The sequence below is a fragment of the Micromesistius poutassou genome (assembly GCF_964030765.1).
Source record: "Micromesistius poutassou genome assembly, chromosome: 7".
NCBI classification, from domain to species: Eukaryota; Metazoa; Chordata; class Actinopteri; order Gadiformes; family Gadidae; genus Micromesistius; species Micromesistius poutassou.
Genome location: NC_140277.1, coordinates 15,096,988 through 15,114,253, shown reverse-complemented (window position 1 = coordinate 15,114,253; position 17,266 = coordinate 15,096,988). Strand labels below are relative to the sequence as shown.

Here is a 17,266-nt window from a genome sequence, read left to right as displayed (position 1 = left end):
GCCGCCGCCACCGCCGCCCCCTGCTGCCCCGCCGGCAGAGGCGGGGCCTTGGGTGCGCACGGCCTGGATCCGCCGCAGCAGGAAGATCATGACGCCCACCACGGGGATGGCGGCGGCGATGCAGGCCCACACGGCCAGGTCGAAGGGCGCCAGCAGCGAGAAGATGTTGATCTTCTCCTCCGTCTTGCGCATCAGGATGCCCACCGAGTAGTCCAGGTAGCGCTTGCTGAAGTCCACCACGCTCTCCCTCTCCGGGGTGATGGTGATGGCCGACAGGGCCAGGTCGGCCCGCTGTGGACGCACGCAGGACACACGGAGGGCCGGGGGGTTTGGGGTCGGAGCGGGATGGGATATGGATGAGTTGGGAATTGCTGCACTTTCTACATTTTTTTTTTGTCTTCTTAAATGTATTTTTCAGACCGTCTGATTTATGCCTGCTGTAGTTCTCCAGTAACGAACACAGAGTGGCAGAGTGTGTACGACCGGGCCCCGGTGTGAGATTTCAGCAGTGCAAATTGTTTTGTGCTTGTGCAAATCTCCCCATTGGAATTCATTGAAACGAGTATAGTAGTTATGCAGGGTGGTAGGGGGAGAGAATAGGCCTCAGGGGTCAGTTGACACAGTATAAAGTAGCGCTCGGTGTGCTACTGTGTTGCTAGCCCATTAGCTTGCCCATTAAGGGGCAGTATATATGGGTCAGGGGACAGCTGCTCCAGCACACAGTGATACCCACATCCACATGTCTGCTGGTAGGTCATCATCTTGTTAGCATGATAACAAGGTCCCCTAAATCCATGGTGGAAATAACCAGCCCCGGAAACAACCAACAACAACTATTTCCTTCAGAAAAGTTTATTCAAATGTATTAAGTTATATGATAGGCAACTTATATAATAAGTGAATGTGTATGTCTAGTGTATGTGTTCCTTTAATAAGACCACGTTATAAAAATAAAAAAGACTTTCATTACTTTTCGTTCCAACAATGACATAAATATATCAGATTTATTCAGATCTATCTGTAACAATATGTTATTGTTCCAAAACAATGAAATGGTAGTAAAAATGAGTTTATTTTGTGTCCCTGTTTTTCCTCCTTGTTAATATCTCAAAGTGACGTCTGTGAAAACGTTCAAACGGTAGTGATGAAAGCAGTGGACGCTTATCCCGTCAGATCTATGGAGCACAACAACGCATCCGTCATTCCCACCCAAACCCAGAGGCACTCAGATACAGTTTGAGCGATAAGACTGCACCTTTACCGAGGCTACAGCCTGACACTGACTGATGGCTGTCACATGTCCAGGGATCTTATATCAGCGGGGATATATATAGAGAACATAAATAAACACTTTAAATACACCACCCTACGCTTTCGCCTGTTAACTTTCATCATTTACAATACATCCATACAATACGATACCCTTGAACGATGAAACAACTTGGATAACAAAGCAACCCTAGTCCTTTTTTTCTTTTTTAAACAAAAACGATTATGTTGCAGACACTACGGGACCGATATCATGGTCAAGATCACGTTCTTCATATCGGCGTTATGCCGACAGATCTCCTTCCACATTCCCAAATATTACATGAACGACGGCAAACGACAGTTGGGGATTCGATGGGAATGCGACCGGGGAATGTGTTATCCCGGGACTAACCTTGCCGATGAGCTCTCCGATCATGCCGTTCCATGACCCGTTGGCCAGAGCCACGCCGTACTTGCCGTCCCCGACCTGGTAGATGTTGTACTTGAAGCCCAGCGTCTTGGCCAGGGCGTCCAGCACGTCGATGGAGAAGCCCTTGTACCTCTTGGGCTGGCCCAGGATGTTCTCCGCCACCATGACGAAGGGCTCCTCCTGTTTGCGTTGTAGAGTAGAGAAGATGGAAGACGGTCTTAGCTGTTTGGACGTCTATTAGTCGCAAATTGGTTGCACGAAAATATATATTTTGTTTGCTTTCTCTGGCTCCGGGTGTTACAGCGTAGAAAATAATGGAGCACTATAACCTTAACACTTGGATGATAATTGCATGTGTTGGTGAGTACTTGCTTGTCCATACTTCCATATTTGTGGCTCTGTGTCTCTGCACTTCATCAAAGACACGCCGTTTACCAGTGGTCAATAATCCCTGTGCAGACTCGATTGTTAAATATCCGAAAGTCTTTCATCTTTAAAAGTTTCCTGTGACACCTAAATGAAGAATTCCAGAAGTGCTTCCAGCCAAACTCCGTCTTAATAAGAAGCCTTTCTTCCTCCCTGCGACAGTTTATCTGTAACATTTGGTGCCATGGCAACGGCTTTAGCCTCATCAGTCTGAACTAGCCTGTTCTAAATGTAACTCACCCAACCATGGCTCGTTTGTAATGGGTTGGGAGTGTCATTGCGGAATAAAAAGAAAGAGTTGGGTAAGAAGGAGGAGGCAGAGAGAGAGAGAGAGAGTGAGGCCACGTGGGAAGTGGGAGCTCGAGTAGAAGCAGAAGTGAAAGGGCAAGGAAAGCAGGGACATAAACTGTGACTTCTTGCACTGCAAAAGTCAAGGATAAGGTGCGGCAATGAAAGGTTGAATTTAATAGCTTGGCGGTGCTGTGTAGATTCAAAGGGAGCTTGAATACTTAAATCCTTGAAAATGGCCAAATACTGTCACCAAGGACAAAGTGGATCAGGGGAGACCCAATGCTTTAGGATAATGTATACATGTTTGTATACATGTTTGCTATACAGAGAATTTTGTTGTTTTGTACCTTGTTGCAGTCCCTCTTCAACCAATTAAAAAAGCATGTAAAAATACACGTTTCCCATCTATCTACTTGTCTTATCTACTTATCTATCTTCCATTCTATCCCTCGCTTCATCTATCCATCCGTCCGTCTATCCATCCATTTTTGCAAGGCTCTGCCCACATCCATCACTCATCCAATCCTCTTTAAGCACTTCCAAACGACTCTCATGTTTTATGAGGGGACATTAAAAAACATCGTATTTTCCCTTCTGACGTTCGACAACATTATTTTTAGTCTGAGGTAATTGCCTGCTGGCCGGGATATTAATCGTCAGCAGGGCTCCTCCCACCACCACCACCACCACCACCACCTCATCCTCGACCACCACCACCCCCACCCCAACCACCACCAGCGGCATCAAGACTCATCACCACCACCACCACCACCACCACCCCCCGCCGCCACCACCACCTCCACCCCCACCACGACCCCCACCCCCACCACCACCACCACCCCCCGCCGCTGCCACCACCACCACCACCACCACCCCCCGCCGCCGCCACCACCACCACCCTCACCCCAACCACCACCAGCAGCATCAAGACTCATCACCACCACCACCACCACCACCACCATCACCACCACCTCATCCTCGACCACCACCACCCCCACCCCAACCACCACCAGCGGCATCAAGACTCATCACCACCACCACCACCACCACCACCAGCAGCATCAAGACTCATCACCACCACCACCACCCCCCGCCGCCACCACCACCCCCACCCCCACCACCACCACCACCCCCCACCACCACCACCACCCCCACCTCATCCACCACCACCACCACCCCCACCCCCCGTCGCCACCACCACCCCCCGCCGCCGCCACCACCACCACCACCACCACCATCACCACCACCTCATCCTTGACCACCACCACCCCCACCCCAACCACCACCAGCAGCATCAAGACTCATCACCACCACCACCCCCCGCCGCCGCCACCACCACCACCACCACCACCACCACCACCCCCCGCCGCCGCCACCACCACCACCACCACCACCACCACCACCACCACCACCACCCCCCGCCGCCGCCACCACCACCACCACCACCACCACCACCACCCCCCGCCGCTGCCACCACCACCCCCACCCCCGCCGCCACCACCACCACCTCATCCTCGACCACCACCACCCCAACCACCACCACCAGCGGCATCAAGACTCATCACCACCACAACCACCACCCCCACCCCCCGCCGCCACCACCACCCCCACCACGACCCCCACCCCCACCACCACCACCACCACCCCCCGCCGCCACCACCACCACCCTCACCCCAACCACCACCAGCAGCATCAAGACTCATCACCACCACCACCCCCCGCCGCCGCCACCACCACCCCCACCCCCACCACCACCATCACCACCCCCCACCACCACCACCACCACCACCTCATCCTCGACCACCACCACCCCAACCACCACCAGCGGCATCAAGACTCATCACCACCACCACCACCACCCCCACCCCCCGCCGCCACCACCACCCCCACCCCCACCACGACCCCCACCCCCACCACCACCACCACCACCCCCCACCCCAACCACCACCACCACCACCACCACACCACCACCCCCCGCCGCCACCACCACCACCCCCACCCCAACCACCACCAGCAGCATCAAGACTCATCACCACCACCACCACCACCCCCCCGACTCACCAGCAGCGTGACCACCTTGAGGGTGACCCCCTGCATGCTGCTCTCGATGCGGTTCTCCTTCAGGCTGCCGTTCATGCCGCGCGTGGAGTCCCAGGTCGCCAGCTGTGGAGAACAACACAACATGGTCACAAGGGGGAGGAGCCCAGAGACGAGGGGGACAGAGGGGAACAGAGGAGGAGGACAGGAGCGAAGCTCACAGGCAGGGATGGACTGGGACAAAAATTCGACCCGGGACTTTGGGATGGAGAGGCCTTTAATGAGAATGTAGTCATTTTTGCCACTGGGTAAAATAATAAAAACTAACCCTTACCCGTGGATATGTGCATTGCAAATACATGTCGATGTAGGGATCTGCGTGTGGTTAGAATTTTGTGAAGATCACAGGCAAATATTTTATAAGCAATCTTGTCCATGCACAACATATTAGAAATTGCATGTGCATAGAAAGGTAAATCAAGGGTGAAAAGGTTCCAAATAGTGCAATAAAAGTATTTTAGTGGAATGAAAAAAAGAATCTAACAGCATACAACAAAGATGTCACCTTGTTCGCCGCTCACAAAATCACAAAATCAAGCTTTTTTCCAACGTTTGCATTGACAAATTGCAAAGAAAGATGGCTCTGTCAGTCTCTGGCCAGGTATATACTGAGGGGCTATGTTTCATTTCAGAGTGATAGGTCAAGCCGAGAAAAAGGAGGACACACACACAGACGATGCATCTCGAAAAACACCAACTAACTAACTGACTTCAGAGGGAGGTAAGCGGGAAGAGCTCGGTTTCGCGTTTGCAAATATCAAGCAGGCCAGCCCACGGCTTACTCGACTTTTTATTTTTTTTTTATTGAAAAATGACCGCCGGCTGGCTCAGCCTGAAATCGTCCGGCCGTTCGAGAAATCTCCCGAAGCTCCCGATGGCCACTTCACCCCTGGTCACCGGCTAATGTAGTTTATATTTAAAAACCTTTTCCGTCTTTATGAACTGAGATCATAGTCCTGTGGGGGCTTGGTTTCTGGATTTCAACCCAGACGCCCACAGTCTATCTAGGAGTCCTTGAGTAGGGTGCCTAAATTTCCTATCTGCTCATAAGTCACATGTAAGTCCCTTTAGACTTTGTAATCAGGTGGCTTATATACGTCGCTTAGTGACTTAATTGTCGATAATAGATTGTAAATAGGGAACAAACTAATTGATAATAAAAAGTAGATGGAGTAAGGAGCCGGAGGCGGCTCTATAAATGTGTACTGAGGGCGGACATTTAGACGGAAAAAGTGAACGGCGGTTCTCATGGCAACGGCAGGTGGAATTAAAATGCTATAATCAGGACCTTAAACACAGAGGCTCTGACCGGCTGGCTGTCTGAGAGCACCGATAACAGTGGTGTGGACGCTGGTGGCAGTGGAAGAGAGGAGAATTTAAATGAATGACATTAAATGGTGACGTATCTGCAACATTGAGAGCAAAGAACTTACAAAGTACAAAGTAGAACACACCGAAGAGAAAGTTATGTTGCGTGAGATTGTACTGGGAGATTGAGAGGAAAGGACAAACACATGTACAGAATGTTATCTAGCTGTGTGCAGGCACGTTGCATTTCACTTATAGAGGACGTCAACTTGATTTGATTCCGAACTAATAAACCTGTTCTTAATGATGGCATACTTGGCTGAGTGGGTAAATCATTTGATTGTGATAATTAGATTAATTAAAAAATCAAAGTAAATTATTCCTAAAGGCAAACACCCTTTCCAAAGAGATTAATCTATTCGTAAAACAAAGACAAAGAAATTCTCACACACATGCACGCACGCACGCACGCACGCACGCACGCACGCAGGCTATACAACTCAACCCTGTCAACTTGAGGCTTCTGAAATAAACCTTTCCATTCCACACCATCAACTTCTTGAGTTATGTCTGACATCAGAGAGCTGAAGCATGTCTTTAAATTCTTAATTCAGTGCTGGAGGCGGGACAAACCCTTCCTGAGAGAGCTGACACATCACCTGGGGTGGTCTTTCAGAGTCAAGCCGACAAGACAAGCACTGCTGGCCAGACATGAGGCTTCTTCAAGGGCTGCTGTCCTCAGCCCACACCCTCATGTGTGTACAGCAGTACCCAATGACTGGCTGTATTGGTATATTTATACTTGTATTATGCATTGCTTTCTCCCATAGCCATTCTGCAGTGCCCGATGCATCATGAGTCAGAGTTCCTCAGTGTGATTCCTCCACAGTGGTTGGAAAAACACGGCGAAAGTTAAACAAATAAAGGGCCTGTGATTGGTCCATTATGAGTGGTTGTGTGTTTTTTGTGTACTTACGTGTGTGTGTGTGTGTGTGTGTGTGTGTGTGTGTGTGTGTGGTGTAGCGTTGTTGTTGGATTGATGAAAGATTTTCTTTCTGTAAATATATCTTAAGCAATGTGCAGATAATATTGATGAAAGAGTGTGTGTGTGTGTGTGTGGGTGTTTGTATGAACCAACATGTACACCTCAAAGTGCTCGTGGAAGGTCAGGTTTTTCTTAGCACAGAAACTTGTTAGCCTCAGTGGTAGCTTTGTGTTATGAATGAATGTAAATTATGAATGTTATAAATAATTCTCTACATCTCTTTAATCGCCGGTGTGACATATTGTATCACAGCAGACTTCCCACACTGTCAATTTATAAATGTACCATTTACAGAATGTTGGCTCCTTATGTTGAGAGGGGGTAGCAAAAGTAATTCTGGCTAACTATACCAAACTTCCCAAACTTGGAAAATAGCTCACTGGAGCAGATCACAGGAAGCCTAAAACAACAGCCAGTAACTAATGTCCAGTGACCATAGAGTAGACTTTTACACATATCAAAAAATGGATGGATGCTGGATGTTTTTTTAACAATAGTTGCTTTCACACATACACGTAAGTCCTGCTATTCTCCCGCTATTCTCCTGTGGTATCCTGAAAACATCCTAAAAAAACTACCCCGAGGTAGTTTTTTAACCAGCGGAAATGTAAATGACCTTATTTGTGAATGAGGAGTAGAAAGTCTGCATTTCACACCATTTGAGTGGGCATGTTGATGACGCTTCGGTCTGCATTTGCATGTCATTGAGTGGCACCCTAAATGATAATCAGCCTGTTGCCTTCTGTTCACTAAATGGTTATAAAATATTTAAATGTTGGCACTGCTTTTCAGAGTCATTCGTGGTAATCGCTAAAAGATAGGTCTTATCATAGTCCTAAAAGTACACATCATACAATAAATTACAATACATGAGTTTCTGCAGCTGCACACGTATAAATAGAAAATGTTTATTGTTATTATTTACAGTTAGCTGAACATTATAGGGTCCCACAGAAATCAACTACATTTGTCCCAGTGTTTGTTATACGTGAAATAAAGCAAAAAAATAAGCTCTCTTTCCCCGGTAACGCAGTTGTTCGCGACGCCTTTCTTCTTTGTTGTTTCTTCTATTTGTCTCATGCTCCAATCTTTCTTTGATCGATGCGGATGTTGTGGATGCAACGGAATATATGATGCATCGCTGCAGCAGCATTTAAGATGATCGCGATGAGTTTTGCGCATTCTGCCTCTGCGCTGTCTGTCAAACCAAAACAAACCAGAGTCACAGCGGCCGCACTTATCCCGCCTCCTGCGAACTTAGACCCTACGTCATATCAAGCCCACCCCCTAAACCCCCCATTGATTCTACTGATGTCGGAACGACATCAATGTCTGCATATAAAGCATCAAGTGTGAATAAGTGTGAATCACCCTCAGGGTCGAATGTCCTGATATACAAATGCGGCGAAAAGGCGGAGGACGTGTGAAAGCGGCTAATGTCAAAGTGTTTAAGCCTGTATTATTGCTTTTATATAGAGACATGTTCAAAAGCATTTTATGCATTCAAAACAGTCCAGGGTAAGAGGTAAGACGATCTAATGAGTGTTTTTCCCCAACCGAATATGTGATGTCCATTTGGATTTGAATGCAAAAGAAAGAGAAAACACATTCAACTAATGCGCTGGTCATTACGTGTCCCACAGGGCAGTCCTGTTCTTCTTGTGACATGTGCATCTTAAATGAACAAGACTTGTATTGTAAGCGCGTTCACAGCACGCACAATACCTCAGCCATCTGAAAAGAAACAAAAAAGCAAAAGGCAGTTTCCTTTAGACACAAACAAAAAACATTTATGTAATGTGTTAAAAAAGAGAAGCACAGAAAAGCAGACTCCCTTTCAAGGGAAGGGTTATCTTTTCATGCTCAGAACTCAACACGTTGTGACAGCTCCTGCTTCTGACTCCAACACATTGAGGAGTTCATCAAGACAGGAAGCTATTGACTAAGTGCTCCTTCTGTCTGTTTACTCAGTTCACTGTTTTGTTCTTTGTGCGGGGTTCATTGCCTTTGATTGCATCACATGGCGCGTGCAGCCATATGTCCACGGGTACGGTAATACGTTTTCTGTTGCCAATGTGTAAATGCGTGCGCTTGTTGTTTGTGGTGTTTTACAGTTTGGCGCGATGTGTCTTAAAAGCAGCGCAATGACTCAGACACAGACACACGCGCACACGCACACGCACACACATACACACAGTGACATGCGCACACACACAGCCACACATACACCCACTGACGTGCACTCACATGCACAGACACACGCATACACACAGCTAAACACACACACACACACACACACACACACACACACACACACACACACACACACACACACACACACACACACACACACACACACACACACACACACACACACTCTGCATCCCGTCACTGTGAAGAGGAGCTGGGGCTGTGCCGCCGGGCTTATCTCCACACACCTGAACCGCAGCGATAAACCACCAGCGCTTTAAATGAGTCTAAAACAAAAGGAGGTCCTTATCAGCACTGACATAGCAGAGAGGGGGCCAGCAGGCCGTCTGATTGTCTGTCACCCATGCACACACACACACACACATATACACGCGCGTGCGCACGCACACACAGACACACGCGCACACACATGCACGCTCACACACCTTATGATATGAAGGACTTTCAGAGTGAGCGGGGGAGGTCCACTAAAAGGACAGGGAGGGGAAAAAGGGGACATGTAGGTGGTCTGGTCGACGGCAGACATACGGACGGACAGACATACAAGGAGGCAGTGAGACGGACAGAGAGACGGCACGACGTGCTCACCAGCAGACAGTCGGTCAGGAAGACTCGGCTGGACGAAACAGATGGACGGACACGTAAGAGATCGGGTCAGACCGATGGAAAGAGAGACACACCGATGTACACGCATGCCGGTAGTGAGGCAGACTGCTGACAGACAGACAAGCAGACTCGGCTGATGAACAGATGCCGAAGAACAGACAGACGGACGGAGAAGGAGGCAGAGTGAAGGAGAGAGTGACAGCGAGAGAGATGTACTAGCAGCAGGAGACGGATTGGACCGAGGGACAGGGGAGCTTTATGTCTCTGGATGTAAAGACGACAGGAACCAGATAAATAAAGGGTGGGGGGAGGGGGGGGGGGTAGAGGAGACAGTCAAGTGAAGGGAGGGGAATCGAGTAGAGAGGGAGCATGGAGAGGAGGAGGAAGATGAGGGGATGGAGTCGGAGAGAGACACTCCTCCTTGGAAGAGGATGCAGCTCAGAGGAATCCATATGAAATAATTGCCACGGAAATTGCTAATCAAAATGATCGCCCATCGCTTATTCCCCCTCGCCGTTGCTTTCCAACATGGATACGATCATTTTTCGTATTCAGCGTTTAAAAGAGGGCCGTCTACAACTGAGAAGACGGCGCCTCTTCTTGCTTTTCCTTTCCTGTGTTGTCTTGCTAACAACTATTCCCTCAAATAGAGCATTGAGCATGTAAACCAAACTTGACTTTTGACGACAGCTGGACCTGCTTCCTATAGACCACTTGTCTACCATATGTCAACATTGACTAAGACACGTTGGACAAGCTCTACTCTTGCCATCATCGAGTTTGAGCACGTAAAAATGTAATGATACGTTTCATTATTATCGAGATTGTCAAGGGGATACTTAAGCTCTAAATCTGAAGGGAAAAACCTCAACGAATTTCCAAATCCAAATAAATCAGGGTATGATATTATTTATTTGAGATTAATTGAGGTGATTTTGCAACATAACTTCTGAAATCTCTCTCTGTTTGAAATGAAACCAAACATTATGCACGATCCTCGACTCGGCAAAGCCAGTAATCACATATCATTTCAAACAGAAATCTTTGTAGCGGCTGGAAGTCATTAGCAATATCTGCAGCTTAGAGACAAGCCAAAACATCAATAACCGTAAACAGGGAAACCTAAGCACGGGCACCCGACCACCAACAAACAACAACAACAAACAAACAGCCGCATCGATCACGCCACCGCAGCCCATGGACATGGAAAAACTCACAGCAGTGGCCGAGGAAATGGTATTTCAGTCTTCATTACTGCTGCTCACCGAAAATACGCCTCATCTGAGAGCCATCAGGCCACGGAGAAAATGGACCGAATGCGGATAAACGATGACAGAGACGGAGAGAGAGAGAGAGAGAGAGAGAGAGAGAGAGAGAGAGAGAGAGAGAGAGAGAGAGAGAGAGAGAGAGAGAAAGAAAGAAAGAAAGAAAGAAAGAAAGAAAGAAAGAAAGAAAGAAAGAAAGAAAGAAAGAGAGTGAGAGAGACAGAGAGCCAGAGAGCCAGAGCGAGAGAGCCCTAGAGAGAGCCCGAGAGAGAGAGAGATAGAGAAAATAACTGGAATAGACGAGGGAAAAGAAATGAAGAGAAGAGATGAAGAGGGGAATGGACGAAGAGGAAGCCAGGGAATTGGAAAAATGAGATGAAAGAAGAAGACAGAAGATAAAGGCCGAGAGACAAATTAGTTTGACATCTCTCTAGTCCCCTCCTGCCCAGCCCCAATGGTAGAATAGCCTTATTTTTCCACATAGCAGGGGCGAGATCCAATACTAACATGATGTCCCACCTAGTTTTGTTTTCTACTCTTAATGGCAACCCTGTGTTGTTACATAAATCAACAAACTCCTTCAACACAAGGCAGGCCCAGGCCTCACATAACGTAACCCTAACCACAACCAAGTGGTAACCAATCTAACCCTAACTAGCTACCATGTCACTGAGGAGGAGCTTGAGTAGTCCGGACAGGAGGAGATCCATTCGTATGACATTCGTATATACTCTAGAATAGCTTTGTGTTTTTTTTACAATACAGTTAAACAGAGTTTAATGTTAAACCGGCACAGTATCCTTTATGATAGCAGGCTGCAGCTACTGGGATCAGGGCAATGCATATTTAGTCACAACCCCCCCCCCCCCTCCATTAATGATATATATTCTGTATTTAGCTGTATATTCTTGGTCACGAACAGCCACCATATACACCTGCCTAGGAGTATGGTACCGCTAAATATTCAGTAACTGTGCTACGTGAGAACTAGCTTGGCGGTGCACCCCATTTCGATTTAGTAATGTGACTCCCCGACTTACTCAACTCTTATGTCATAACTCGACTACGTTTGAACTAACACTGGTAGGTCGAAAAACGGGCTCCAGAATAGCACGGCAACTAATCGCAGGAGCGAAGAAGGGGAAAGCCGGCTTGATCTTGATCCTCACCATGAGGACACAGTGTGAAAGCTTTTTGAACCTTCGACGTCGGCTCTCGCTAACTTTGAGAAAGAGAATCCACCGAGCGTTGGATTGTTCCCCTACTGACAGGGAACCGTCTGAACCCAGAGCTGGGTCGTGAGCCCGCAACCTACTGAAGTGTTGGTTCAATAGTAATTCCATCTCTCTGCTCCGTGGGCTGGATGGACAAACAGGAGAAGCACATGCAGGCGAAACCCGTTGTGTAATGAACAACAGGAACAACAACCAATTGGCTGGTCCCATTACCGGGCCCCTGACTCTCCCCTTCTACTGCTAATGGGTTTCAAGATACAAGGTCCCGGAGGTTAGGGCTGTGGCCTCTGCCTCTCTGGCCTACAGCTCATCTGACACCCAAGATGGAGAGCAACGCACTTCTCTCTCTACCTGTTACTTTTTTACGCACGTTGAATGTGCAAATAAACTGCTTTTATATGTGTGTGCGTGTGCGTGTGTGTGTGTGTGTGTGTCGATGTGTTTGTGCAGAGCTTTCTGTGGGTGTGGGTGTGCAGGTGTGTGCGTTTGTGCGTACGTGCATGCGGTTGTTGTGTGCATCTAAGTGTGTTTGTGTGCATGCGTTTGTGTGTGCATGCGTGTGTGTGTGTGTGTATGTGTGTGTCTGTGTGTGTGTGTGTGTGTGCATACATGTGCGCATGAACTTGTGTGTGCCCATGCTACTGCTCCTTGTGTGGAGTGTCATCTCCTATTGCAGCTAATGCTAATGGTCACATGATGATGAAGCGGCTTGGGGATTTTCAGTTAGCTGTGAGCGGTGATTAAATCTTCATTAGCGCTTCTGGTCAGCCCTGCACCATAAGACTGCCAGGAGACGCCATTCTTCTTCATTCCTCTTACAGGCCCTGACTGAATAAGGGCAGCTGCCACAATAAATGCTTCACGTTCTTTTGAGGGGAGAGTTTTGCAGAAACAATGATTGAAAGGTGATACTCTTGGTTCTTTTGACACACACATTTAAAAGAGGAGGGCTCTGCTGAGATATCCCAGCGTTACTCATGAACAAACTCACTTATTTAATCACTTAGTTAATACTCTGCCATGAATAACAATGAGTAAAGACATCGGTGTACTCCTTTGGAATGTAAAGACACGGAATCGTTTTAATTAAGAGGACTATTTCCAAAAAGGTAAACACAAAGGTACAAATCATCATGTCCCCTTCCATTCAGATGCCTGACTTTGAAGCAGATATCGATGCCAATCAATGTAAAGCAATCTCTCCAAGATCAAGAGAGTCAGATGATAGTACTCCTTATTCTAAGAGATCCAGTAGAGGGCACTGTTTAACTTGACTCCCCTGCTCTTTGGAGAAACATTGCCAACACACAGATGCGGTGGTAAAAAGGAGACACACGAACGAGACACAACAAAGTGGTATTAGTGGGACCCTTGGTGATGACCATGACTGTTATTACGGCGACTGGTTTCGACTGGAGGCGATAGCTTCATTGTGATATTCACGAGCGATTCCCTCTCCGAGTCGTCACACTCAGGGTTCATTGCGAGTTTAAAAGACAACTCATTCTGGTTTGTATCACATTTGTGGTCACATAGTTACACTGACGTGTAGCACCGTTAAAGCTGGCGGTTCCCCAATTGTTCCTCGTATGTGGCAGAACAGATTCCGCACCAATCCCTTTCGTTTCTTGATGACAGTAACAGGTGGATGAGAGGGATTCATTTCACAGAGCAGGCACAAAGGACATTCTTACAAATGTTTTTTAGATGAAGCCAGGCCTGAGGATTGTAATATTTAGAATATTAATTATATTTTTAATTATTTAGCAGACACATTCATCCAAACAATAAACTAAAATAAACAGCATTGTGTGAGTTCAGTGTGTGCCTGTCTATGTCTTTAGGGAGCAGGTGTAGGGGTTTGGGAATTGTTCGATGCCTAACAGGGCAGACTGTGGAACAAAGCCGGGGCTTCTCCGTTATCAGCTAACCCTAACTCTTTACGATTTCCTGTCAGCCATCTTGTAGAAAGAGAGAACCAGGAGGGGAAGGGAAGTCGAGGAGGTGTCGTCACCCTCGTCTCCCAAAGTAATTGTTAGGCTGACGGGAACTGGGAAAGAAATGCTCCATGCTGCAGTCACGGCCACGCCCGTGTTATTCTGTGACATTGGACGGGACTGTGACCCCCTTTCCACACTAAATGTTTTTCGGGCCCTTTGAGAGCGTATCCGTGACTAAAGGCTGTACAAATACAGTGCACTGGACTCACCCGTTTCACGTCCTTCCCGAACGTCTCGCTGTAGCTCGTCCCCAAGATCTCAAACTGCATGTGGGAATTGGAGCCGGCCGCACGGAAGTCCATCACCCCTGTCAAACCGCTGATCCGTCCCTATGGCAACAGGCAAACACACATCGGGTGAGGACTGTTTATATGTTGGCAAAGCACATAGGAGAGATCTCTCTCTCTCTCTCTCTCTCTCTCTCTCTCTCTCTCTCTCCTCTCTCTCTCTCTCTGTGTCTGTCTGTCTGTCTGTCTGCCTGTCTCTCTCTCTCTCATTCAGTATGTTCTCAAGTGTACCTGGTGGAAATATCACAAGAAAAAGGTATAAATTCACACCTTGTTCGCCGTCCCAACACAGACAGCCCAGATCCGTTTGTGAAAGGACATGTCCTTTTTTTTTTTCAACCACCCCAATGAAAGGACTAAAAATAAATAATGTTTTTCCTCCATGCAGCACGGCCTGGCCAGCTCTCCCCTTTCGGTGCCACAGACATTGCTTGATGTCCGGAAGCCCATGAAAACAAGTCACAAAGCCTTCCTGTTATGCCATGCTACCCGCAAGGCACGCTTTTGTTTGTTTAATCGTGGGGATGTCAATGTCATCGTTAGGAAAGAATATATAATTTGGCCAGTGTATGTATCTCTCTCTCTGTGTGTCTGTGTCTGTGTCTGTGTGTGTGTGTGTGTGTGTGTGTGTGTGTGAGAGAGAGAGCATGCGTGTGTGGGTCTAGTTGTAGTATCTCCATTACAGTATTGCCAATTTACTGCCATTTACCATGACATTTCAAACAATAGACTGCCAATTTTCGTAGGTTGGATTTAAGAAAGAAAACATGTTTATCATAATGACGTGGCAATATGACTCATTCCCCTGAGCCCTATAATTGGGGTGCTACAAAAAAAAAAATTTTAGTCTGATGAACTGAGCTTTTGTTGTTGAATGGTATTATGGGACATGGATATTCGGTAGATGTAATATCCACAAAAAAACATTTCATATCCTGGAAATGGATGACTGGACAGTCAGCATCTAATTAAGCAGCCACCCAGCCAGACATCCACCAAGCCAACCAGCCTCAGTGCCATACACCCATCCGCCACCCAGCAAGCCACCCAGCCCTCCAGTCACCAAGTCAGCCATCCAGCTCCAACAGCGTGCTCACCTTTTGTATGGTGTCGAGCATGGACCAGCCGCCGTTCCAGGGCTTGGTGGACTTCCTCATGCAGTTGAGGCTGGCCATGCTGTGCCACTTCCGGTCCTCCAGCTTGCGGTAGAAGGCGTTGGCCAGCATGAGCACGCTGTCGTACAGGTAGCGGTTGGACACCTGCACAGGGAGAGGGCAAAGGATGGAGCAAGACGAGGGACGGCTGGAGTTTGGAGTGGACAAACACGGCCAACATGCTTCAGCATACTACATGCTACACACTTCAGCACACTTCAGCGTTTCAAAAGGCCGTTCTGGATGCCATCCTGAATACTTCACACAATGGAGCTTGGCGGTTTGGCGGTTTTCCACTGTGAGGAGATAATCCATAACCAGCAGATGAAGCATGTTCAAAAGAACAACATGGCCGCGTTGGTCGGAGCTGCACAGCTGTGGTGTTTGATTTAAAAAGATTTATCCCAGGTGGATTTCAGCGCTCCTGTCGGCCAGCTTGCAGAAGGAGAGACGGCGGAGAGAAAGGGGGGGGGTCGAGGTGGGGCCATTACGATACCATTTATTGTCGGGTTGGGGTGAAGTGTGAAAAAACGGCACATATTGAAGTCACAGCCACGGTGTGTTATTGTGTGACATTGGACAGCCCAGCAACCCCCTTTCCATTGGAAAATACGAGATGTTTTAACAACATCGAACACGGTTTGAGCAAAAGTCGCTTTTTTTCCACACAGAAGTTTGGCAGAAAGAGCTGGTCATTATTTTCTTATATCATGAGATGTCCTCAGGTCAAGTGAAACTCACTCACTGGGAATCTTCAACAGGGTAAACATAGTTCATTGTAAAACTTAATTCAAAGTTTTGTTGTTTGGAACTCCGCCACCGAAACAAAGGTCAATTGATTGTGATAGCACATCAAATATTAGATTGTTAAAAGCACTTGGAAAGTACTGTTCTCTTGTGTATCATTTCCATGCAGGTCAATGTTCAACTCACAAACTTCAAATTGTATTTGATTTCCCTACTTTTCTAAGTAGTGAATCCTTGTTCTGTAGCGTTGGACAATTATTCCATCAAACAAATCGGGTACACAGCAGGTTGGTGGATAGTTATGTTGAATGCAAGACAAGTTTCGCATTGTTTTGCTTTGCACACATCCTCTCCCTGTCCTTTATTTCCCGTAGCCAGTTGAGAAAAGCATCCATCCATCCATTAAAATGACCTGCACATAACGACTTGGCAATGCAGATCGATATTGATTTCAATAATGTCTCCTCTCTTGTCCTGCATTGGGGACAAGTCTCATCTTACCATCGGTGCTCTCAAAACCCCTCCCACTAACGCCACCAGTCAGTCCACGTCACACAGTTGCACAGCCAGAGTGGACAGAACACTGTTATTCAGTCCTTTGATTCTCAAAGACTCCTGCCTACTAACCGGGAGAGGCTGCAGCTTATCCATTGTGACTTTAATTGGCTTGAAGGAAATGAAGGCAATCGGTAGAAAATACATGAGACAGCTATGGAGTTCATGGAACATATCTTCCTGACTTTCAATGAACCCTTTGATAACCCGTAATAACCTAATTAGAAGTTGAGTATGGACTTCTTTTGTCCATCACTCTGAGTTCAGGGTCAGGGGAACAGTCCTCCATCTCAGGGGCCTGGGTGAAATCCTATTCTTCCCAGTCAGTAGAGTTCCGGGGAACAGGCGCCATCCGGAT

The 17,266-nt window shown here is 47.5% G+C and overlaps 1 protein-coding gene across 1 annotated transcript in view; it reads right to left on the bottom strand.

Moving 5' to 3' along the window:
- Nucleotides 1-17,266, bottom strand: part of grid1a (glutamate receptor, ionotropic, delta 1a) — a gene marked incomplete at its 3' end in the record, with an annotated part of 83,394 nt that overhangs the window by 18,298 nt on the left and 47,830 nt on the right. The window contains exons 5-9 of the mRNA XM_084470498.1: nt 15,550-15,711; nt 14,375-14,494; nt 4,460-4,561; nt 1,664-1,861; nt 1-291 (exon numbers count right to left, since the gene is read on the bottom strand). The exon at nt 1-291 is cut by the window's left edge and continues 115 nt beyond it. Coding sequence (XP_084326624.1) covers nt 1-291; nt 1,664-1,861; nt 4,460-4,561; nt 14,375-14,494; nt 15,550-15,711 — 873 coding nt within the window. The remainder of the gene's footprint in view (nt 292-1,663; nt 1,862-4,459; nt 4,562-14,374; nt 14,495-15,549; nt 15,712-17,266) is intronic.